Source organism: Sphaeramia orbicularis, chromosome 17, assembly GCF_902148855.1.
Source record: "Sphaeramia orbicularis chromosome 17, fSphaOr1.1, whole genome shotgun sequence".
NCBI lineage: Eukaryota > Metazoa > Chordata > Actinopteri > Kurtiformes > Apogonidae > Sphaeramia > Sphaeramia orbicularis.
Genome location: NC_043973.1, coordinates 5,389,365 through 5,415,419, shown reverse-complemented (window position 1 = coordinate 5,415,419; position 26,055 = coordinate 5,389,365). Strand labels below are relative to the sequence as shown.

Here is a 26,055-nt window from a genome sequence, read left to right as displayed (position 1 = left end):
CTGAATGTCTCAATCCAATTACCCCATCACCCCCACCCCCACCCCCGCTTTCTCGCTCTCTCTCTCCTGTCTCTATCATCCCAGGTCCGGTAGCTTGCCGGGCCAGCCGTTTTTCCTTCCTCTGTTTCTTCTGTGTGACTGCTTGTTTTCTGATGCAGACGCAGGTCTCTGGAGCCTCTGACTGCTTCATGCTTCATGATTTAGCGGCTGGAACGAAGGCGAAGTAGCGCGGATAAGTGGGTGCTATGGTGGGACCTCCTGGGAAATAGCAGCAGATTCCATACAGGTATGCGATACAGCCTTTCGCTTTCTTGACAGATGCTCATAATTTTAAAATAAACAGGATGCGATACGATTGCTGAATGAAGCACATAAAAAGCAATACAAAACTTGATTGTGCTGTACTTTGTAACTACTTTGTACACTTAATGGACACTGATGCATGGGTTAAGCCCGGTTTGTCTTAATCTCTTAATAACGATTTAGAAAAGTACGTTCTCACTTTAGCCTTTAATTCTGGATTTTACCTATATGCTTCACTATATGCTGTCTCTGGTTTTCTTTAAACGTAATTTGGTTTTGTTGGGATTGGTGAAAAATAATCAGTTTCCCCTTTGACCTGTTAGTACCCAGTAGAATTAGAATGACTGCAACAAAGTCCTCCTTAACACAATATGTAATGATTAGATTAATGTCGTTATTATTACTATTTGGACTGGGGATACTCAAAAAGGCCCATCTCTATTTATGTGTCTGTGACGTAGCAGGTTGATGTGTGACGTAGACGTATGTCCTATGAGTGTCCCATGAGAAGATAGACAGTCTATAATTAAGGCAGACTTGAGCTAGGGGAGACGAAGCCTAATACCACTACTGGGATTTGTGGAACTCCATTACACAATCAGATAAAGGTCCAGCAGTCAGAGGACTTCTAACCTAAGCCTTTATAGTGCAATAGGCAAAAAGCTTCCAAGAAAAAGGTGGAATTTAGATTTCATTCATTCTGTTGGAGTGGATTAAAATAGACATACAATTTGAGTGGATTAGGATGTACTAAATACTTATTATTTTGATTTTGTGTAAATCTCTGTGCTGTGTCTGTATCAGACTGAACTGAAATAATTCACTCTAAGTGTACAGTGGGATCAGAGAAGTAAAACTGGCCCCAAGGTGTCTCTTGACCTCTCACTTACTGTTCTTCCAATCAGTGTTCAGGACACAAGAAAGAATATTCCATTGATTTGATTTGATTTCAGTTTTACTTAAAGACTATTTGCTTAAACATCTATGTAGAACAGTATATCATATTGCAACTGAAATACTTCAGTTGTAGTACAGTGGGCCTCTATGAGAAAGCACTTCAGTATGTCAAACTCTTAGCAGTTCATAGGCTTCACTATCAAAGTCACAAGCATGTGACAGCCAAGGTACCCACTTCTCCAGGGGCCTCAAGGTCTCTGAAACAATACTGATTTTAAGGCCCAAAAACTGTACACATCACACATTGCATGAGGCAACAGCAGCTACAGCTCAATTGGCATAAAAGCTTGATTGTGGAGTTGGTGGGTTAATCTCCACATGTAATTTGTGGAGCCTTTCAAACCTCTTATGGGTCTTGGTGAATTTACAGCATTTTGTGCCACTTTGAAGCCTCAAGTCTGATACTGTGTCTGGTGCCATTTGTTTGTTTGGTCTTTGTTTTTTTTAAAAACAGAAATGACTGCATTTGGGAGGAGCTTGGGAGGCTAAAGGGTTGACCCTCATCAAGCTAATGCTAATCTACGGAAAACACTGATCACTTCTATTTACACTGTCATGTTAAACGCCATCAAATCATTTCAGCTATTTGATAAATGTTTCAGTATAATTTTGTTTGTAAACAGTAACACCAGTTTTGCATAATGTATAAAGATACACTAATTACTGTTAGCCTAGCCACCTAGCCTAATTAACAAGTTAACTGGTACATAATTCAGTACAAATTAATGCTAAGTGTAAGGTGGTTATGACAACTGGACGTGACAGACTGGCCGTAGGAACGGGATATTCTATACTCTAGTTAGCCAAATGGGAAATATACCAATGTTGATGTAAGGAGAAATATGCTAGCAGAATATGGGTGAGAATATCAGGTATAATAGAAATAAGTTCCAGATGTGGGGGTATCGAAAGATTAGAAATACAAGAGAATGCAATGTACTCGGAGAGAAACTATGCTGCCTTCTCTCAGCGCTGTTCAATAAAGAAGTGTCAATGGAAGATCATCCTGTCAGTGTACTTCGTTCATCACATGCAGAAGTCAACCTATCATTAAGAGCAGCATACAGGGCAAAAAGCTGAATTACATATAAATTCACTCCAATACAGTCGTCAGGAATGGGGAAGTAACCTACAGGAACCTTTTTTGCTTGGCTGTTAGTATGTTCTAAAGGTGGGCATTTTAACATGTGGGGCTATGGGGCTTGAGTTACTTTTGGGGCCAGCCTCAAGTGGACATTCTAGGACTTGCAGTTTTTAGTACGTCATATCTGTGGGCTTGTATAACAATACTTGTAGTTAAAGTCTGTTGCCATATTTGTCTAACATGTCTGTGTTGTTTATGTTTTGCTTTGTTTTTCAGCCATGGATCTAACAGACCAACCATAGTTTGAAACAGCCAGGTGAGCTTGGTGGGCCTGGTTAAACTAAACCCTAACCCACTCTGCCCACCACTATCATTATTTTATCACAAACACCCACATACACCAGTGTAATCTGTGATTGTGACTCTAGGTCAACAGCACACAGCAGACATGTCAGACAGGGTGAACTTCAGCACACCAAAAGCTGCCCCCCGACCTGCAGCAGCTCCTGTACTCCCCCCTGAGCCCATCGACATCATCCGTATCAAGGCCCGGTCCCGGCGGGTGCGTCTTAATGTTGGAGGTCTCACACATGAGGTCCTGTGGAGAACACTGGACAGGCTTCCCAGAACCCGCCTGGGAAGGCTACGAGACTGCAACACCCACGAGTCACTTCTGGAGATCTGTGACGACTACAGCCTCAATGAGAATGAATACTTCTTCGATCGGCACCCAGTGGCCTTTTCCTCAATCCTGAACTTCTACCGAACAGGAAAGCTGCACATGATGGAGGAAATGTGTGCCCTGTCTTTTGGACAGGAGCTGGACTACTGGGGCATTGATGAGATCTACCTGGAGTCGTGCTGCCAGGCGAGGTATCATCAGAAGAAAGAACAGATGAATGAGGAGCTCAGGAGGGAGGCAGAGACACTAAGAGAGAAAGAAGGGGAGGAGGAAGACCTCGGCTGCTGTCCTGACAAGAGGCAGAAGCTCTGGGATCTGCTGGAAAAACCCAGCTCATCTGTGGCTGCGAAGGTAATAGCTGCACGCACTCTTCACCAACTTTCAAGGATCAATATTTTTTGCAATAGTGTTCAGAAGACAGGATTCACAGAAAGGGATACCACTGAAGTAGCTGTTTAAAATAATTTTCTTAAATTTCTAAGCAACCAAGACACGATTACCGTTGGTAGTCTTTTGAGTGTTACAGACGTGAAATATGTAATTACTTACTCTATCATGCATGTAGACAAGAAAAACGACATCCATTTATGCTTAGCATGAAAGATTGATTTGGTAAAGTCACAGGATGCTGGTATTAGGATTGTGCCATGTGTCCAAAAATACTACTCTACAATTTCATATATGATGATAATCACAATACATTTTGAATCATCAATTCTTTTGTCTATTTTTGGTCCTGTGTGAAAGTTGAAGTCACCAGATGGGGTTATTTGTGGTTTTTAAACCCTTCTTTATGTTAAAATCATGGCAAACACCAAATAGCAGAATTTTATTACCAGTGTGAGGTGGAAAACAAAACACATGTAATGGTAAAATCTTTCTTCAACATCAAAATATGCATTTGTTAAATTATGGAAAACAGAATACTCTAAAATATGTTTTAGATGGCCATGTAAACATTGTAACAAAATTAACAAAATACACTCTAAAGACAAAAGAAAATGATTATAACATGACAGTTATTTTATGATCTAAAATAGGTCACTAGCTTGTATTTTGTTTAGTTGTGTTTAATTGTAGTGTTCTGTTTGATTTAATATTGTTTCTGAATGTACAGTAAGTTCATACAGTAGGAGAATCTGGTATCACTTGAGACAGGTTTTCTTACTGTATAAATTTACTGTGTAAATTTTTGGACGTTTGTAGTAAAAACATTTGATTAGCTTTTGTACCTTCTCCAGTGATTTTCTTATATCCCAGAATGAAGGGGAGCTGTTCAGAGATACAGGACCTCTTCTTTTGTGAAAAAATGTGCAGCCTGCTAGTACATGAAGAAGTAAAATACTACCAACAATATATAAACTGACTGCACACTAAAATATTTTCCTATTACATTTATTTGGCATTTTAGCATGAAATTGTTTTACAGTAAATATTATATTTGTTGCATGTCATCAATGCATCATTTACTCTTCTCTTACTCTCAGTATCATTCTCAGAGCTATTAGGACCATAGTCCTCCTTCAACTGCACTGTAAGTACTAAGGATGGAAGCAGGAGGATGAACTAATTAGCTTGTATTCCTCTATTTTCAGGCTAGATTTTTCTGGATTGGACCATTGATTGGGGTGTTGTTCTTTTCTCACACTTGTTCTCACATCATGTTTTTGAGTCTTTTAGCAGATTTTTGCAGGTGTGATTGGCTTATGTCTAAATGTCTGAAGGAAACAGAGCATCTTCCATAACAACACGTAACCCTTATCATCCTTCATAGCTCATCAATTGTCAAGACAACAGACAAACAGCCAGCAAGAAATTCTGATTCATCATTAGTATTTTTTCTGAGCTGGTCTCTAGCATTTTGATCCACCCCATTATCCATTTTATATTGTCAGAAGTTTACAAAATTACAGATTCACAGAATTACAGATTAATCACACAAATTAAGCTATAAAATACTTCAGTTTTCTTCTGCTAAAACCAAATCAAATGTAAATGATGAGGGGTGGTTGCTTGTTACAGTAACATACTTTACTGCAAATTAAATTCATTAAATTCATTTGTCATGGTTTGTGTGACTCAGTATGTGAATGTTAGATGTCTGGATTTGTGTGTGTGAAGAGGATTTCCCATGAGTACCAACAGCATTGCCTTAGAAAATCAACAACTGAAAAATTTTTTTGCTGGCAGATATGCCGCTCATTAAACAACAATCTAGCTGAGGACCTGTCCATTATTGTTGGTGACATCTGTTTGTTAGTACTAAACAGACAACTGCAAGCAAGTCCTCCTTTCTTTGTATAGGGAATAAAATAGGAGAGAGGAGAGGAAAGGAGAGGAGACTCTTAGTCTCTATTGGTTTATGGTTTGTATGATTTTATCATGTTCATTGCCAGTGTTGGGTTCTTGCTGGTGATAGGTATATTGCCAATTGGTAATATTTTTGGGTGTCCTGTTGTACATGACATTTTTTTTTCCATCCAAATTTTTTTTATATAGTTTTGACAAAATGTAATACAAACACAGACAAGTGCAAAATAATTCAGTACCTTTACCCAACCACTTAGGTACCTTTTATTATCTTACTGTTTTATTATTTTATCTTATATCTCCTATAAGGTATAACATAAACACAAAATCTGTTTTTCTGATAAAGCACAAATATTAAATCATCATGTTTTAAATGTAATTTTCATATCTGTGCGTGTCACAGTGAAAACTATGAAATTTTATGTTTTAACGTGCTGGAACCATAAATCAGGGGAAAAACAGTAGAAATTGAAAATACTCACTCACCTCTTGCAGCTCCGTCTTCTTGATCCAAACAGATGTCATCAACAATAATGGACAGGTCCTCAGCTTGATTGTTTCATGCAGATGTGAAAAAATGAAGTTAAAACAGGAGTGCAGTCATGCTTGTTCTCTGAGGAGAAATGAAGCACAGCAGTAGACTCAGGTTTGAATCATCACAGTGATGGGTAATTGAAGCTTTTATTTAACCCTCTCCCTAATTCAAAACACCCAAAATTGGCCAAAATCATGTGTCAGGGAGTCAGTTCTCAACAATACAGTCTGGAGAAGGGTCTATTTCAACTGAATTGCGACATGTTGAAAGGTAGTTACAGAATATTTGCCCAGTGATGGAAAAAATTACAATGCACTGAAATATTAAAAGAGATCAGTTTAGTGCCCTGGATATCATTACTGTTCTTTTATTGTTTTTTAGGGAATTTTATTTTAGTGATGGTTTTGGGCAGTAGTAGAATACTTCCAAAATCTGACAGAGGAGTGTATGCAGCACAAGGCTCTATAATTGGAATGTCATTATTTTTTCTCTCACATACTGAACACCTGTGTCCTTGTAGTACAACAGTAAAAAGCATGCATACAGTTTTGCAAACAAATCCTACTTGCTTTAATATTTTTCCTGAAAAAATCTATCTTCAGATATTTAATGTTAGTCCTAACACCTAAGATATTATTCTATAAATACAACAGCACTGGCCTTTAGAAGTCCATGTGACAACAATGAGAACCATAGTGTCAGCAGGAGAGAAGCTGCTTAGGCCACTCTGCACTGATACCAGCCATGTGTCACCCTGCAGCCACAGTGATGCAGCTCAATTTGAGCCAATAGGAAAGTCTCCTCCTGGTGACATGACCCAACAGTGCTATATAACTCATTACAGCGGAAGCATTAACTGGCCATTTAAATAACATGGACCTCAGACGGTGGTTCGCAGTCCAGATGGACAAGTATCCAAAGCAGTTGTTACTTTTATTGGATAATATGAGTATTAAATGTCCCAATAATAGAGATTAGTTTCATACACTTTACATAATCAGTGTAATCTTTTTGTTTTTGGCTCTGGCGAACTGTTTTTTTTTTTTTTTCTTATCAAAGATGGCAGATCACAAACCCACACACAGATATAAACACACAAGAACCTGAAAGAAACTCACTGACTCCTTCATGCATGTTCACCTGTTTAGTTGCAGGATAAGTGTACAGATATGTGCATGCACACACAGTATGACCTAGGAGTATAGCTTAATCTCCTTTGGAGCTTTTACCAGTGTTGCTGCCGCTGCAAATAGACTAACTGTGCTGCCAACAGTAAGTTAGATAGTCTGTTCTGTCCACCGTCTGACCTGCATAAGGGAGGGCAGGAGGATAAAACAGCAGAGCAATTGTCAGCCATCACATCACATTTCCCAAGATCAACAGGGGATGTACCATATCCAAACACAAACAATGGCCAATCTTCAAGCTATGTGTTTAAAAATGTTTCAAATATCTTAAAAAATCAATAAGGTTTGGGTCTTCTGAAATGTGAAAATAATACTAAACACCATATACACATAAATCTTTATTGTATGAGGTTTATTTAACCTCCTAAGACCCACTGTCCACATTTGTGGACAAGAGTTTCACAACTTTATACAAAAAAAAAAAAAAAAAAAGAAAACTGTCCACCACGAAGGACATTCCATAAAAATTTAAAAAACTACATCTGAAAAAACTGTTGCATCATGATGTTTCCAATATAGGGACTTATTTAATAAAAAACAAAAAAGCTCATACTGACATGTCCTGGGTCTTAAGAGGTTAAAGCATCAGGGGCAACATTTGTCGGCGTCATTGATCATAAATAAACCTTTCAGCATATTGTAATTAAAGAGGCCTTTGAAGGAAATTAGATTTCTGTATCTCTTCTTGGCTCTGTCTTCATACTGAAGAAAAATGAGCCTTTGATGGAAGGTTTTGGCCAATCACAAATCATTTCAGAGAGGGGGATGAAAATGTAGAAATTGACAAATGTTACCAGTCACTGACAAGACTCTGTCAGCAGCGTCTTTACCACAGACTGTGTGGCTTGTCACAGAAGCAGCAGCACCTCCCTCTCCCAACTGTGATGTTTTTCAATTTTCCAAACAGCACAAAATCCAATGTTGTACCTCTTTATATTTAGCAACTCTTAGGACAGAGAAGAGAGAGCTGCAGAAGGAGAGACTCAAATTCTGGTTTGTTCTGGATACTGTCAAAACTGTTCAAGAAGCTCTAGGCAGAAGTTGTTCTCAGAAGGACAATATCCTCCCTAAAACAGGCATTCAATGCTTTTTTCTTAAGAATTAGTTTTACCAGCTTGTTGTTGAATATATTATCTCTACATTTTCCCATGGAAACATCCTTGAAGGACCTCAGGTGTGTTTGTGCTATTCCACTGTGATTCCCAGCTCAATCAGTCACACTTGACTAATTTCAACATTTTACTGCACAGTTAAATTACATTACATTACATTTTATGGTTACAGCATGGCCAGGTCTGAAGGCCATTCATTCTGTAGTGTTTGAAAATGTATGTACACTGAGAGTTCTAGACAGTCTTCATCAGTCTGTTGAAAATCTTAAGTTCCACTATCAGGCTTCTACCAGAGGATTTCAATCAGGGTTGAGTTATATGGCCAAAATTGTTATTATTAGAGGTACTGATAATCATTATGTTAAATGTCAAATCATTGTTTGCTGAAGTGTGGCTTTGGTCCTGACTGAAAGTGGAAGACACCAAGTTATTTAGTCATAAATTATTCATAACAGATACAAAATAAAATGAGATGAAAGCATTGTAAAAGATACAACAAAAAGAAAACTGTTTAAAGTATAGAAAACATGAAAACAAAAAAAGCATAAACAGGACAATGTAAAAAAACAAAATGAAAATGACAGAGGAGACATTAGGAGATGTAAAATATCTCATTTTTATTATTTCATTTATTTATTCATTCCAATCCGAGTGATTGGAAAGGAGCAGGATGAAGAAAACTTATAATACCTTCCCCTTTCTTAAAACATCTGCTTACATCAGATAAGTTACTGTTATAGCTATTACAGCAAATAGTTTACATGATAGTAGAAAATAAACAAATCCAAAAATCCACAAGTAAAATTATTATATACATGACAAACAAACATGACAAAAACAATGAAAAAACAATGCAAAAGACCGAACCAGATAAAATTGATATAAGAGATGTAGGAAAACAAAAGTAATGTCCCAACAAAACAAGGCAAAAAAGATGAAAATGACGTAATAGAAAAATATTAAAATGAGAATACAAAACAAGTGTTCATTACAGTCCACTTCAAAACTGAACACAATATCCATCAGTGGAAATAGGCTACATTTTGACAAATGAAATGTACTATACCATAACTTTTTTTTTTTCCCCTTTACAGCTTTTTTATCATTATTACAGAAATGGCTGTATTTACATTAAAATGTGCCTTGATTTAGGACACACAGATGTAGTAGTAGATATTTTTGTGTATTATATAGGTACTGTGACACAATATACATTACACTCTGTAGCCTGCAAGAGCTGCCTGATTTTTTTCTTTTTCTTTTCAAATACAACACCACACCGACAGACAGAAACAAAGGGGAAAACATATTTATTCTGTAATGTGTTGAGTGACACATTAATCTGAAGACAGCATGAGTCACTTTTGGCTGAAATATATTGTGTTTTGAAGTGCATTTTGAACCAAGTATTTGGGTTCAATTTCATGTACAGTAAAAAGTGTAACGAGTGATAAGGGTTTAAAATGGCCTTAATTCTTAAACTGGTCAATCACATTACACTTGATTTCAAATTCACTATTGTAGATTTGCAAAAGAGTTTTTAAGGTACTGTTAGGTGATGTGGGTTGTGTACTGTTTCTATCACATTGTCTATTGTAAAACTGAATATTTACAGCAAGCTTTGATTCTCATTGGTTAGTAGTTTATTGGCCTTGTTGTTCTATGGTGGAAAGCAGAATTGTGTCTACTCACTAATGTTCTGTAGCTTTCCAATACGTGATGCATTAATTCAAACAAGCTGCTGAAGAGTGGATTGCTGTCTATAGCAAAGCTCTGCTCCTAATGGCCGTAACTCTTAATGTCAGACTGTTCATAGTGTGGATGGGTGTACTGCAGCTCATGAGCTGCAAGACCATCTCCTTGGCTTCGGCAGTTGTTGTCTGTTTGTTTGTTTTTAGTGACATTTTTGCTGCTGACACTGTTGATGCATGGATGTACATATAGAATTATGATTCTCATTACAAAACATGTTTAAAAAAATTTACCACTGAAAAAGTCTTGCATTTTTTAACCTCTTGAGACCCAGCTATGGGTTTTCTGTCCACATTTGTGGACAAGAGTTTCACGACTTTATACAAAAAAAAAAAAAGAAAACTGTCCACCACAAAGGACATTCCGTAAAAATTTTAAAAACTGCAACTGAAAAAACTGTTGCATCATGACATTTCCAATATAGGCACTTATTTAATAAAAAAAACAAAAAAAGCTTGTTCTTTGCTGATATTTCCTGGGTCTCAGGAGGATAAATCAAATCCCTCTCCTCCCCGGAAGTCCTGTTGAAGTTGGCAGCAACAGTTTCAGAAATGACTCACAAAGTACTAGAAGCTAACATAACACAGGAAATGAGAAAGACACATGTAGGCTAAACCAGAGATATCCATAAGTGATGCCTCTCGACAGGGGTTATGTAAAGCAGCAGCATGATTTTTTTATAAGATGATTAGAATTTAGCAATGATATACAGTACATATAGCTCTACAAACTTTGCACAGTAAGTAAGTAAGTAAGTAAAGCTTTATTTATATAGCACTTTTTAAAACAACATGTTACAAAGTGCTTCACATAAAGGGGAGATAGATCAAATCAAATCAAATTTTAAGCCAATTTACAGAAACCCAACAGAATCCTCCTGGAGCAAACCCTTATGACTGGTGACAGTGGCGAGGAAAAACTTCCCTTTAACAGGCAGAAACCTCGAGCAGACCCAGACTCCTGAAGTGTTTTCTGCCTATATGTTTGATCTAACTCAGTGAAAGATACAGTGAGCAGTGTTTGTGGCATGGTATAGGTGCAGCCCCCACAGTGAATTTAGTTTCAAAGCTTCTTCTTTGCACTTCTTACTCCTAAATTTGTGTCACAGTGGTACAGTGGTGAGCACTGTTGCCTCACAACAACTAACCACAGTACAAAAACATGCACCTTAAGAGGGTAATCAGTAAGTCTAAAAAAATATACTGTATGGGGGGGTTGGTTTGTTGTTTGCCTTTATATGTCAACCCTGCAATGAACTGGAGGTGTCTTTTCCCGCTTTTGATAGACTCCAGCACCCATGTGACCCTCTTGAGGATTAAGCAGTTCAGGAAAATGAGTGAATGAATGAGTAAACAATGAGATGCTGAATCAAATCAAATTTGATCATTTTATGAAAATAGGAAGGGGAGTGATTCATGCAATCTCTTGTTTGGTTCTGAGACTGAGACTGATCCGAGGGCAGAGACAGTGCGGCTTCCTTAAATTATTATACAGTTTGTATTGCAGCATTCCTCTTTTGTTACAGTTTGATATGAAGTCACTGGTGAACTCTGCTGATGCACTGACTCTTTTAGCCAAATTTGCCTGTATGATAAACCATAAGCATTACCACATGTAGTAATGTACATTTTTTATATACTCAAATTTTCCCTTCATTGCACATCAAGTTAATTTCATGACAGAAAGATAATAAAAACAATAGGGTAAATGTATTATGTTTCTAAATATATTACTTCAGTTCTAGGCATAAACCACCCACTGAGAGCTGTTATAGTATAGAAAATGTACCTTTGAATTTGCTTATCATTTCTGAATCTCAAAGCAGGAGGATTTTGTTCATTAAAGCTGCAGGAGTTGAAATCAGGGGGGATTGTCCGGTGGAAAGATGACCTGATGCCATTTCATATTGCTGTAGAAAAAAGAAGACAGTTTTCCAAAGTACACAGGTTGAGCCGTGGAATAGAGCAGTACAGTCATGACTGACTGAATCTGATCATTAATCAGTTATCACAGCAGTCATTTAATCATGCACTCAACCTATACTTGTGCAGCCAAGAAAGCCTGCAGAAGTTAGTGGAATTCCTTTTTCATCTCAGATCACTTGAATTGCAAAATACTGAAAGGTAATTGCGGAATTGTTATCTAATGACATCAAATAAAACACTTAAGTACTGCAGTTTACCGTTTGAAAAAAAAAAAAAGAGTCAAAAGTCAACAGCTGTCTTTCCATAAAATGTCATGCCCATTTGAAGAGTTTGAAAACACACAAAAACAAACAAAGGTGTGAATTATGTGTGTTTCCATATACTGGTTTGCAATAATACTGACTGTGTTGTCATCGGCATTTATTGGTGCAGGCTATGTTATACATGGTTCTCATAGACAGTAAAATAAGCATTTTGCTGTTGTTTTAAATCTAAAATTGCTGTGATGTCTTAGATGAAGCAAAGGAATAATTTGGTCACTCCATCAGTCCAGATGTACCTGTTGCTATTTACAGATCTGTTTTTTCACTGAATTGGAATACCATGCACTGGCATTAGCTTCTTCTTATATAGCTGTCATATTTTGGTGAGGGAATCAGTTAATCAGCCATAATTTAGAGGAAAGGGTGTTTTCAGTTCCTTTTGTGCATTTACTCTTCTCTGACAAATAGTAAAAATCCCCTTAAGCTAATCTTTTTGCAAAATTCTGCAAACTTTTTTGGAAGCAAATGCATTAAATAAATTCATGAAAACAAACCTATTATTACCACGCTTTGTCTTTTCAGAGTCAAAAAGAGTGAGAGCTTAAATTTACCATGTCTTTAAGGTGCTTAAGAACTGCTTCTACAAATCCTGGATTGTAACAATTAGATTTATTGAATCTTGCTTTTTTTTTTTTTTTTAATTTGTTTCTTAAACTAAAAGTCATCATAAAGATCACAGGTGGTCTCAGTGACACACGTCACAGCAAATGATCCACAGTAGAGCTGCTTCAGTTGTAGTTCAGTGTGAGTATTGTAGTCATTGTTCACTTGTGATGACTAATTACTATTATCTTAGCTCTGTAATTTTTTTCTCACCTTTTCCCATGTTTTGTCTCCCTATGTTGGTGGGTAAAGAGAGCATGCTTACATATAGTTTCATAGTGTTTTTGTTAAACATTCCTCAGACTTCAAATTTTGCGATCCAGTCTTTATTTATCTAAGGAGCAAAAAAAAAAAAAAAGCTAGGCAGAGCATGTCCACATACTTTTCAAACACTTCTGCAACTGGACAGAGAATCTCACCTTATTTCCCCTTTGTATCCCATTTATTTTATTCAAAAAAGCATATTAATTTTTTTTTTAAACTGTGGGAGCTAAGAAAGGATGGAATTAAAAGTAGTCTTCTCCTCTCAGTCCCAGTCAAAAACTAAATATAACAATATATGACCTGATGTCTTTTATAATGTTGGGGAAAAGTTAAGCCACATTTTCCTGCTTATGTGAAGAAGAAAGGATTCAGGCGGTAGAAGTGCACTTAAGTCTTAAACTATCAAGCACTATATCTTTTGAAGATACTTCCTATTTTCCTCCTTATTTATTTGGTTCAAGGAGTAGAAATTGTATTTCAAACAAATGTGTCTTTTTTAGGAGTAATATTGCAACAATCACTCTCTTTTTGCTTATACAGCTCAGATTAGAACAACATGACTTGCATCATATGTACAATTTGATCAGTTGCTTGGCTCTTCGCTACCTGTGTACCAATAATTAATGGTTTATACTCAGCATAAATAGAGCAAGGGCAATAGAACAAGGGTTAGTTTGCGATCATTTTCAATCTCACAGGAATAATGTAGTCAGAAGTTCCTCATATTATACCAGTGCAGAATGACTTTCTATTACTTTACATTGTTAAACTTATAATTCACCATTGGAGCATTTCTGTGTTGAATATACCTATTCTCTCATTCAGACCTCCAGTCCTTTGGTTGCTCTTGTCATTAAAAACAGTAATAATAATGTAATTATGTCAAACTTTGATTTTTGCGGGAAGACACAGTGTTAAAGCTAACTGTGGACACATGTGCATACTAGTAATGAAAATATTTTAGAAATACAAGCATTTCAAGTAAATGTTTTTTCTTCAAAATCAATCAAATTAATTTTGTGTATTGTCTCCTTTTTAGTCTCTCCTAAAAAAGGAGAACCTTGTAAATATGACAAAAGTTAAATGATGAGTCAGAGTGCTGTTACTATCTGGGATGTAGGTCTGGCAGTCTGGATCAGACTGTGGTTTTCCATGATGCCTTAGGAGTGTTGACATACAAGTGGTAATGCCCTCTGGATTATCCTGTGACAGTGACAGTGACATCAGTGGCATCAACATAACCTAGCAACTCAAGAAAGAAAACTACTTTTCATGACCTTACTTGTTACTAGTTGAACACATTTATAATGGTTCATAAAGGAGGATTAAATTGATGAGTTGAAAAGTGTCTCAGAAATCATCAGTATTTATTTAGATTTTCATGAAAATTACAAAAGTATTAAGAGTTGACCTGTGGTGCTGTGATGAAAGGACTTTTCTCAGCTTTAGTCTGTGTTTGTTACTGAGTGATCTGATATCATTTCTTTGTTATAAACTTATTACTTACTTACTAGGACACAAAGTTTTGTTCAGATGAATCTTAAATGTGCATCCTCCATTAATTCTTTTGCCACCGTACAGCTTCTAAAGCAGCTTGTGTGTTCCCGGTACTGCTTTAAATCTGCCCTGGGTGCCAAGGTCACAGCATTTGGCAGCCATTAAGCCATTAAGACGCTGCAGGGTGGACATACACCTGCCCTCTTCCTCCCTTTGTCCTCACACTGTTTGCATATCAGTTTCCTCATCCCTTTTCTTTCCCTTGTCTCTTGTTCTTTTTTCTGCACTGTTCTGTTAATCACAGCTTCTCTCTTATTCTTGCTTATTCTGCAATTTTATCCAGAACCTCTGATCTTAGTTGGTAAACAAAGTCATGCAGTGAATGAGACTCATGCAGTTATGGATATGCAGCTCACTGTGAAAATGCTAAACTAAATGTATTCATTTCCATCGTATGATTATACCCCTGGTATTCAGACCCTGTTGAAACAGGAATACTGATACAAACATTAATTATGGTTATAGATATTCTTTGTTCAGCCCTGCGATGAACTGGCGAAATGTCCAGGGTGTACCCCGCCTTCGCTCCTATGTAGCTGGGATAGGCTCCAAGCGACCCCCGTGACCCTAGTGAGGATAAAGCGGGTTCAGAAAATGAATGAATGAATGATATTCTTTGTTCTTTAATGATTTAGCTTGACATGAGTCAGCTATTAGGTATCAGTTGACTATTATTGTTTCTATTTAGTGATTCTCAGCAATAACTGAATCAATATATCAGCACAATTAAGTGGTGAAATGTTGCTCTTGGTCCCATGTGTATATATTAAGTGACATAGTATCTTGGGTTACAGGATGTATAATATGTATTTTAAATAACCATTATTGTTTTATGTTCATAATTTAACAATTTTTATAACACTGGTTGTTACATATGCAATAAATTGTTTCAAAGGAGCAAAAACTAAACTAAAGTTTTTATCCTCACCTCACAGGCTCCATCAGTTGTCGTGGAGGTTGCTTTAGTGTCATTATACTTTTGTATTAAACTTAAATCAGACTGTTAAACCTGGATATTAAGAGGCAATACATATCCACTTGTAATCATGTGAATTAAGACTATTTTAGTCAAATTTCTACTCACAAAGTCAAGAATGAGCCTCATTAGTTTATTTTCTTGTTCCTCAAGGCGTTATATAAACATTGCTTTAAATACAAGTGTTATAAGTAATGGTAATATGTATTCCATTTGTCTCAACTTACTCCAAAATATCACAGTTTTTAGGGGGTATTCACCCCATTTTTTGACACAGCAAGACACTTAAGAAACAAAACACAGTTTACATATATGTACACATTCTCAACACTGAAATTAATACAACATGAAGGCATTTCTTCATAATCTTGTATAAAAATATTCAAAACAGTATATATAATAAACACAATGTCTAAAAAAAGATTTAACATACATACATACATACATACATATATATATATATATATATATATATATATATATATATATATATATATATATATATATATATATATATATATATATATAAGTAGGGGACAGGTGGTAGATTTTCAGATTAAGAGCTTCTTTTACATTAGTTAAGAGATTACCTTTGGAACCTTAAATGTTTTCTTTTGTGTAGTACATTACTATATCCAGAAAAAACCTCATAAAGAATTTAAAAAATGGAAGGAACAAAGCATTGTTTAAAGACACTGTACCATGTTGATTATCTAAATGTAATTAGAAAGTTTAAGAAATGAAGCTGTCAACCTGTCAAACAATGTGACAACAACAATAATAACAATGATATGACTTTATGATATGATTTGAAAGAAATCATTTCCAGCACTTGAACTATGACTTTGAAACAAAAGCATGATTTAGTACGACTTGTTTTCTTAGGTTTTCAATGTGTGAAAATACATGTAGTTTGTCATCCTCTGTTAAAGTCAACAGGTTTTTTATATATTGGCTATATCATACCTATTCTTTCTTTTTCCATTTTTGTCATTCAATTGTGGGGGGTGTCCTTTCATTACTTGATTCTTCCTGTTGAAAGAGAGGAAAGAATGAGTAACCACTCCAAACCTATCTCTATCCTCTCTATACATAGCAATACAATCCTATTACAATTATCCTGAAATGTCCTAGCAAGGGCCACTGTGAGGAGAGTGTGACTGTAGTACATACTGCAACTCCGTCACCCAGCTTGGACACCTCACAAATATCACTAATAATATAATGCAAAAAGTATGTAAAAGTAAGTGATGATAATATATGTTAACATAGAGAGAAAAATGCCCCTGAGGTCTGTAGAGTAATTGTGAAAAATAAAAAATAAAAATTTTAGACAAAGAAAAAAAACAACACATTTTTTTTTTTTTCATAACTGAATGTTTGCTGTCCTTGGTGAAAAATAGTTTCTATTGAGTTGGTGCAAAAACTAAACCAAACCAGGAAACAGGATTTAGCTATCTGATACATAACAAGTAGCAGTGGATAGAATACCGACCGAATAGAATTTAAAAAAAAAACAAAAAAAAAACTTTAGAACTTAAATATTGTGCACAAATGTTGTCATGTTGGGGCTTTAAAAGAAGACAAATATTAATCCTAAACAGCAATTTCACAGCAATTTGTTGATATATTTTACCTAGGAGTAACCAACAACTGCAGATGCACTAGAGAAAATTTTAAGGTATCATTAAAGTTACTGAGATTTTTTTTTTTTTTTTTTTTTTTTGAGGACATGACAGATTATATTGTAGATAAGCATATGGATATATGCAAACATATACTGAGCAATCACACTAAGCCATAATTTTCCATTTGTCTTGCAGATTTTGGCCATGATCTCCATCCTTTTCATCATAATGTCCACTATTTCACTATCACTCAACACCCTGCCAGAGCTGCAAGTTGTGGATGAATTTGGCCAGTACAATGACAACCCCAGCTTGGCCCATGTGGAAGCTGTATGTATCGCCTGGTTCACAATGGAGTATGTGCTGCGGCTGCTTTCAGCACCAAACAAGTGGAATTTTGTCAAAGCACCACTAAACATCATTGATTTGTTGGCTATATTGCCTTACTATGTGACCCTATGCCTAACTGAGTCTAACAAGAGTGTGATGCAGTTCCAGAACGTGAGACGGGTGGTGCAGATCTTCCGAATTATGAGGATCCTGAGGATCCTGAAGCTGGCCAGGCACTCAACAGGACTTCAGTCTCTGGGCTTTACTTTACGAAGAAGCTATAATGAGTTGGGTTTATTAATCCTCTTCTTAGCAATGGGCATTATGATCTTTTCAAGCTTGGTATTCTTTGCTGAGAAAGATGAAGATGCCACCAAATTTACCAGTATCCCTGCCTCCTTCTGGTGGGCTACTATTACAATGACCACTGTTGGTTATGGAGACATCTATCCACAGACCCTACTGGGAAAAATTGTAGGAGGGCTCTGCTGCATAGCAGGTGTGTTGGTCATTGCTCTACCCATCCCAATTATTGTCAACAATTTCTCTGAATTCTACAGAGAACAGAAGAGACAAGAAAAAGCTATCAAAAGGAGGGAAGCTCTTGAAAGAGCTAAACGGAGTGGTAGCATTATCTCAATTAATGTAAAAGATGCTTTTGCACGTAGTATGGAGCTCACAGATGTGCTCGTTGAAAAGAGAGAAGACAGTAAGTGTCCAGTGGACAATCACTTGTCACCCAGTCGCTGGAGCTACCACAAACATTACTCAAATGCAGAAGTGGGTAGTCCTGGCAGATTCACACATTCTCATTACCAGGAAGTGGTTCAGCAGGGCTCTCCTGATCGTCTCAAGTCATGGTCTAATAAAAGTACACCTCAACGCTTTAATACAAAGCAACTGGAAGATGCTTATGATAAGACAACAACCCTCCAGGGGCAGCAGGAGAAAATTATAGAGGAGCAGTTGGAAATGAAAGCACTAACACCCTCACAAGCTATGCAAATATCACCTGAAGTCAGTGCTGTTAAGAAGTTGTCAGATGGTGATTTTTCAGGGGAGAAAAGCTCTGTACTCCCAACTGCTGTAGGGAGTCAAAATGGCTCCAGACACCAGCGTATCCCTCCTCCCTTGGATCTAAGTCAAATCAGCACCATGGAAGTGAATCGGGGCCCTGACAACATCCAGTCAATGAGCATCATCAAAGAGGGTCTGTATGAGTTTGTTCCCAAAGGCAGTGGAAGTGAAGATGTGAGTTTGACATCACAGAATGTTGAAAGCTTGGGAGTGACCTATGACAGCATTTGCAGCACTTTGCGAGATTATAGCAGCCCTCAGAAGAGGAGAAGCCTCAAGGTTGACTTTCTTGGATCTCAAGATGACATGCTTACAGCTGTGATGAGTCCTGTAGCAACCCCAGCCTCCATTAGCTCAGTCAAGCTTGTGCAACTAACGTCAGATGACAGGGCTGCTCGGTTCTCTCCAGCTCCCATCTCTGCAAAGCAGGAGGCTTTTTCTCCACTGGCATTCCTGCAATCTCCTTCCCCAGCCCAGCAATCTGTCAGTCCAAGCAACTCTCAGGGGGGAGGTGAGGGCTCAGCAGCCAAGAGCTTAGAAGGTGAAGGGCAGCTCACAGGCTTAAGCCACCAGGGAAGGAATCACATGGAAAAGGCTGCTGCTGGCTCAAGCAGTGGTAGTAGTCCACTATCATCTAAAGCCAGTCCACTCAATTGCACCCAAGAGCTTGAAGCTGTGGAGGCAGTGGAAGAAGGAGCAGGTGCAGGGGAGGGAACGGGGTGCAGTGGAGACAGAAGAGAAAACCACATTGATCTGGAGGGAAGCCTGACACCTCCCTGTGAGACGAGCATGTGAGCCCCAAACAAAAGGACATTTCGCAACAAGAAGAGCCTGTAGAAAGGAGGGTGGATTGGATGACAGTAGTTACCCAGAATGTACTGTAACAATCTGGTGTTGCCACTGCACTTGCTGACACAGACACTATTGGAAACCCATTCACCCTAAAGGTTTTATAACATTTGTGTTGCAATTTTTCTTGAGGGATGACTGTCATATCCCTCGACACCTTTGGACCTTTGTCTCTCTTTGTTGCAAGTCCCAGCAATCTGCATGGTTTTAATATGCATCGTCTCATGTCAGTGAGATTCTATGCTACCAGCAGAACAGTGACAAATGATTACATTATATCACAAAGGGCTCAGATCTGAGCAATAATGAAGCCTTGTTTGAATATGAATATTTATGACTTTACTGAAAAGTTTTTGTTGTACAGCTCTTAGCTTTAATTTACAATTTCCTATTGCTTACTATATAGGAAGGTGGATTTTTTTATAATCACCCAAATGACTTTTTAAAATGCAACTTTTACAAGACTTAAAAAAAAAATCAAAGATTAGTCTTTATCAGTATCACGGGTTTTGCTTACTCTTTGGCATTATCTTGTTATAACAGAACCATGATCTAATACAATCACATAGTAGAAGGCTTAAAGTTCCAGTCTTCCCTCTCCATCTTGGACTCAGAATTGTTCAGTCCAAGAGCACATATGCATTTGCTGTATTGTGAAAAATCAATATTTGTCTCAGTGCTTCGTCAATATGTGTTATGTTTTATGTTCACTTTGATTTGTTTTGTTTCATTTTTTTTACTCAAAGCAGTTTCTTGAAGATGAAAACATTCAGAATAAGGACTTACAGACCATCATATAGGTTGCTTATCACTGTGTGCACTAACTTTTAAAATACATTTTAAAAAAATCCTGCAAAAAATTTACATGTAAGCTTAGGAGACGATATAATACTCTCAAGAAAACACACAAAGACACACAGACTTGAATGTGCATGTGCATATACAGATGATATAAAGTTCACCGGGAAAGTGGACATGGTCAAGGATCAAATACATATGGATTGCTGCTTTACGCTGTTCAGGGGCTCTTCCTCCAGGATTTATATTTCTGACCAAATGTCAGAATAAAATGAAAATAAATCTTGCCTACATTGACCATCCTTTCTGGCTATCAGCATAAGAACATTTATTGTGTATTTGCCAGTTGTTTAATATTGTTTATAGACAGCCTTCGGGACATCAAACTTTATCAAGTACTGTTGGAGATGATGGAGCACCAAAGCTTACCTTCACTGTGGATCTGAATTTAGTGTCTTATTGTAATTTTGACCACTTCCAACTTGAGTCCTCTTTTTTGTTTCTACCAGTAATATACAAGCACTAACCAAATTATTGCTATAATCTGAAAACAAGGTGACATTAGTAAAAAGAAGTTTGAGAAACACAAAACAGCAACAACAATAAAAAGCCATCCAGATAACTAGACACATTTTGCAAACCTGAAATGTGAAAAACAAGATGACAAATAAAAGTGCAGCTGTAAGGGTCTGTCACTGTTTACAAAGGCTCTCCCTGTTTAAACTTGGACCTAAACTTGGACCTGTCCTTGCTAGGGTGTCAGGATTTTTCACGATTCTTGAACCCTTGTCTGATGTCATACTTCAGTTTGACAGAATTGAGCTGATAACTTTTGCAGCTTTTGAAAACAAGGAGTTGGAAGATGTGTTTAAGCATGCACAGGACTTCTGAGATTATAAGACTGAAGTGGCATGTGCTGTTTTCTGTAATTGATCTACACAGATTACTACATCGACCAGGAGAGAACAGTGAATTTTTGTAACACTGCATCATGCAGGCCTTGCCCACTGCCAAATTTGGCCATTCAGAATAAATGCTTCTATACAAGGCCAGAAGATATGCCTTATAAAGTAATACCTTTAAGTCATTCTTAATGTATTTACTGCAGGTGTATACTTATACAGTTTCTCTTCATTAGATGGGATGAGTAGCACCAGTCACTCATTCTAGGTTTGATCTCAAGTCTGGAGAATGAGTGGCTTGTTTACAACCTCTCTGACTCGTGTTTCTTGACTTTTTGTTGTAATGATGTCACTGTGTTCTCAGTTTGTACCCGCATGTTACTGGTGATACAATGGTATATTGACAATCGACTATGATGGTTAAAACCTCAAAAATAGGACACAAGTGGTAATAAAACGAAAATTCTTTCAAGGCATGGGGAAAAGGTTTGTCCTTCTAGCCTCTTTCAAAGATTACATTTCTGAAGGCCACTGAAAAGCCAACCTCTACATGTGACTCCTGACCATACAGCAAGTACTGTACTCAACAGAAAATGTTTATTTATAACAAAGATAAAAACTGTGAGTGTGTCTGTGTGATTTGCTCTGCATAAGTGACTGCATTGTGAAAAGTGGTGGGCAATTCACAGCACTTGATTGGAGTAATGCCTCCTTAGCAACTGTGTAATTGTATTTGATGAATAGTTTTCAATTTCATCAGCTGTGTATTAAATGTAATGCACGGCCAACATGTAAAAGCACATGCAATTATGTGCACGACGGGCAACATGTTCACAGACAAAAAAATGACTGTTTCCATGTATCATGCTTTGTCTAGATTGCAATTTTTGTTGTCATTTATACCTATCGGTGCCTTTTCATAAAAAAACAATTTATGAGAAGGCGAAAAAAACCTGTACAGATGTACAGATTTTTTTCTTTATTTATTTTCTTTCTTTTTTCTGTTAGTGGCGATAATATTTTGATATGCAAACTGACAGATTCTTGGTTTTATCAACTTCAGTGTCAGTCATGTAGTTGTTCAGCAACATAGCCTATAATTCCAATCTCACTGTGCCACAGTGTCAGAATTTTCATTTCAGTAAAGGAAAACAGCAGCTCCAATTAAATAGTAGCCAACTCAGCTTGGATTACTTTGCTGCTGCAGGATTTTGCAATTCAGTATATTTAAACAGCAGTACTGTATTGATTCAACTGCTGACATTTAGCTTTAGTTGGCTAAGCAAATCCTAAAAAGAGGTCAAAGTGGTAACAAATAGTCATTTGATATGAGAGAAACACTAATTGGCTTCAGTGTTATTTTTAATGGAAGCAGTGTGAAATAAAGACACAAATCTTATCCTTACCTAAATCTTATTGCTAAATAATCATTACTGATGAGAGTGCACACTGAGTACCCTCTGAAATTCCTACTTTTTGGCATCAATATGGGTGAGTAATTTTTTAAACTGAGAAATTTGCAGAGTGAAAAGAAAACTTTGTCTTGGTGGTGTGGATTTTGTTTTTCTTCAATTTGATGCACAGGAAGTACTCCAACAGTTGGCATGAAACTGCCATTGGCTGACTATTTCAGTTAGTGTCCTCCTCCCCTTCTGATATATGCAGGTAACCACTCCTTACATAAAAACCCCTGAGCTACAGCTACCCACTGAAAGGTTTTGATGTGCATTAAGGCAGGTCATGCTGGTTTTCTTGGTGTTTTTCTTTAGTATGGAGTCAGTTGAATGCCAGGGCTCGCCTCCCCATGCACAAAAGTTAATTATTAAATTAGTATATGTGATATATAGTTTAAGCAGTTGAAGATATTGTTTGGAAATAGGTTAACACAGGTTGCTTTGTCCATGTGATATTTTGGCTATGAAACAAATTTCATTTTGTTCACATGCCACAATTCTGTCAAAAGTGATTCATTACATGTGGCTCTGTGGTAGAGATCATGCTTGTTGGTCACTGCTTGAGACTCCTGGCTGTACACTGTTTTGGCTCTTCACTGCACAACCATATATTCATGTGACCAACTTGAAAAGTTCACAGAATCTTAATTTGTATGTGTTGGAATATTTTTGTACAGTTAATCACTGAAATCTGCTTTTTATCTCTACTGCCTGCTTTATTGTTTTGTGGTTTGTTATATGTTTCATCATCATTTAAACAGCTATACTTAGAATAGTCACATCCATTAATTGTATGTCAACATGATGATAGTGAATGAATTAGGCACCTAACATATGCAAAACAAATAAATGTGTTCATGTGACCTAATCTGACGTTTATGTTTTCCTGAGATGCATACAGTGCAGTGTTTGTGATTTCAGGCAGTTATCATTATTATATCAGCATTATTATTGTATAGCAGCAGCAGCAAAAACAGTAGTAGTAACAGTAGTAGGAGAAGGAGAAGTAGCAGTGGCAGTGGTAGCAACTGTAGTAGTAGCAGTAGTTGTAGTAGTACTAGGATGAGAAGCAGTAGCTCCATAAAAAGCCCTCATAATGAGGTTTTAATAATTTCATTCTTTTTGTCTTACATTTGTTAAATAATTCAGACTTCAAATGCATCAGACGTGATGATAAACATATAAATTTCACTTGCAGGATGAGACAAAATATAAAAGCATTGGAAAAAAGTGGTAGTAGACGTGTTATTCAACACACAAAGGCATACAGGCCCTATAATGGAAATCGGGACTTCTATATAATTGACATTAATATTGTGTATCCAAGTCTAGAATAGTCTAGTCCAGAATAAGGGGTTCATCAACGCTTTTGTATTAAAAGGTTTTTAAAAGACATCAAGCACATCAAGTTCTCACTTTGTGTAGTCAAACTGATAGATTTTCCAGCTGTTAAACTCATGTCACAGGGAATGTCTACAACATGATGGAGACCCTTTCTTTGTCTTACAGGGATACATTCTTAGATATGACCTCCTCATGTAGCTCCATGCGGGAGGGTGCTAGTGAACAAACATTTCACTAATGCAAAAGAAGATGCTGGCAAAGACAGAAAAAAAAAATGCTGTAACAATGGACTAAGAAAAAAAGAATTGTGATATTAATGTAATGCTTTTTGTGAATCTCTTTAGAACAGAAAATGTAAAACTGTAGCAATAAGAAGCCTTGGCTATTTGGCAAGTGAAAGGAATTGGTGTACCCAGTTATCTTTTTCATGTCATTTTTTATGTTTTTCATAACTTCTGAATGAGGTGAGTTGATGTCTTTTGAAAAGGTTGGACTAATGTGCTATACTAGACCATACTAGATGGACAGTTCTGCTTTTTGGGAGCAGAAGTAATAATGATAATAAAAAGACCAATTATTATTATATCAAGAAAGAAACATCAATACATTTAATAAATAAAAAAACATTTATGTTCTTTGCTTATGAAAAGGATAAATTCCATGAAAATATTTATTAAAATGCTAATATATATGATTAAAATATGGTAATTGATTTAATTAATTAAGAACTAATAAAACTAGTTATTACTTTACGTGACTGAAATGTGCCTACTAACATTAAAAAATTTGTCATGGAATATAAAGGTATAGAATTTGGAATGCGCATCACCCCGCTTTGAATCCCTTCAACGCACACTTAGCTCACATCTTTGTCTGATTTGGAAATTCTCCGTGTATATAACAGTTCTCCCATAAGGCGTCCGTTCCAGACCCTATGACGTCACACACCCTCCATCCATGTTTTGCTTCAGTCAGAGGTTGCTGTTTGAATGCATCACACCGTGGGCATTAAGTATTGCAACGCGGATCCTTTTTTTTTTTTTTTTTTTTTTTTTTTAAATCCTTTTAGACAGATGTTATGTGTTAAACAGCCGTCTCATCCACAGTCCATCTGAAAGTGAACAAACGACTGAATGAACTGAACGTGCTAAACGGAGGTGCGCGAGGGGGCAGCCCTGTGATTTCACCACCGTGGTCCCGGAGACTCGAGGTAGGCAACGACATGTCACATCCGCAGAGAGCTTACACGACGTTTATCAATTTGAAAATACCTTTAATGACGACTGCGGTCATACACAATATTGTGGCATGCAGTGGGTATGTTGCCGCATTGCATTGTGGGTGTTTGTCATTCTATGTACCACGGTCTGTGTTATGTACAGGAGTTCAGGGGGTTATTGTGTGGATGGGAGGTTAGGTGAGTGTGTGGGCGTGGCAATAGATTGTCTGGCATTTAAAGTTCATGTTTTGTTTTGTTTTTTTTTTTTGTTTTTTTTGTGAAGTGACACCATGACTGTGTCTGTACCAGTGCCGTTACCTGTTCAGACTGAGTTCAGTTGAGTAAGGTGAGTAGTAGAATAGAGTAAAGTGGGTAGTACTGTGTGTAAAGCAATGCAAGTATTTTGGAGATATGTTTGACTTCCTTCCCTTATGCGTCCCCACGTGTGCCAGAATTTTAGAAGTGACGGACCTATTGGGTCTTTGAAGGGAACAATTCACTGAAAAGAGCCATTCAAAAGACTGGCTCTTTTATGGTGTTTGCATTATTTTGAAACACCAATGTTTTAATGACTAAATAGGCTTCATGTGATGATTAATATTACATTTTAAAGGTGTTTAATTGGCACGGCAGTAAATATTATCTTACCGTAATAAAGAATAGTTAAAATGGGTAGGCTAAATACATGACATGAGAGGTGACATTAGGCAAATGCTGGAATTTGACAAGAAACATCACATTACATTATGTGGACTAGTCTGTAGTCTAAAAATGAAGAAGAAAATAAAACATGTTCTTATGAAATAACGTTTTTCTTTGGCTCATTACTCACAGGTGGTCACTCACTCACTCTCAAACTTTTCTCTGGTTTCAACCAGTTTTCC

General features: G+C 36.9%; 2 protein-coding genes across 4 annotated transcripts in view; both read left to right on the top strand.

Moving 5' to 3' along the window:
- Positions 1-57: 57 nt before the first annotated feature.
- On the top strand, positions 58-23,476 carry LOC115436636 (potassium voltage-gated channel subfamily B member 2-like). 3 transcript variants are annotated; one of them, XM_030159534.1, is made up of 4 exons: positions 58-286; positions 2,621-2,660; positions 2,773-3,377; positions 17,394-23,476. In XM_030159534.1, the coding sequence occupies exons 3-4, from the start codon at positions 2,793-2,795 to the stop codon at positions 19,398-19,400; spliced, it is 2,592 nt and encodes an 863-aa protein (XP_030015394.1). In that variant the 5' UTR covers positions 58-286; positions 2,621-2,660; positions 2,773-2,792; the 3' UTR covers positions 19,401-23,476. The 3 variants fall into 3 exon arrangements, with proteins under 3 accessions (XP_030015394.1, XP_030015395.1, XP_030015393.1); XM_030159535.1 differs by having other exon boundaries at positions 2,621-3,377; positions 17,394-19,014; positions 19,045-23,476; XM_030159533.1 differs by having other exon boundaries at positions 2,621-3,377.
- Positions 23,477-24,648: 1,172 nt separating this feature from the next.
- Positions 24,649-26,055, top strand: part of LOC115436635 (E3 ubiquitin-protein ligase RNF31-like) — a 48,826-nt gene continuing 47,419 nt past the window's right edge. Inside the window, exon 1 of the mRNA XM_030159532.1 lies at positions 24,649-25,162. The gene's annotated coding sequence lies outside the window, so the exon portion shown is untranslated. The remainder of the gene's footprint in view (positions 25,163-26,055) is intronic.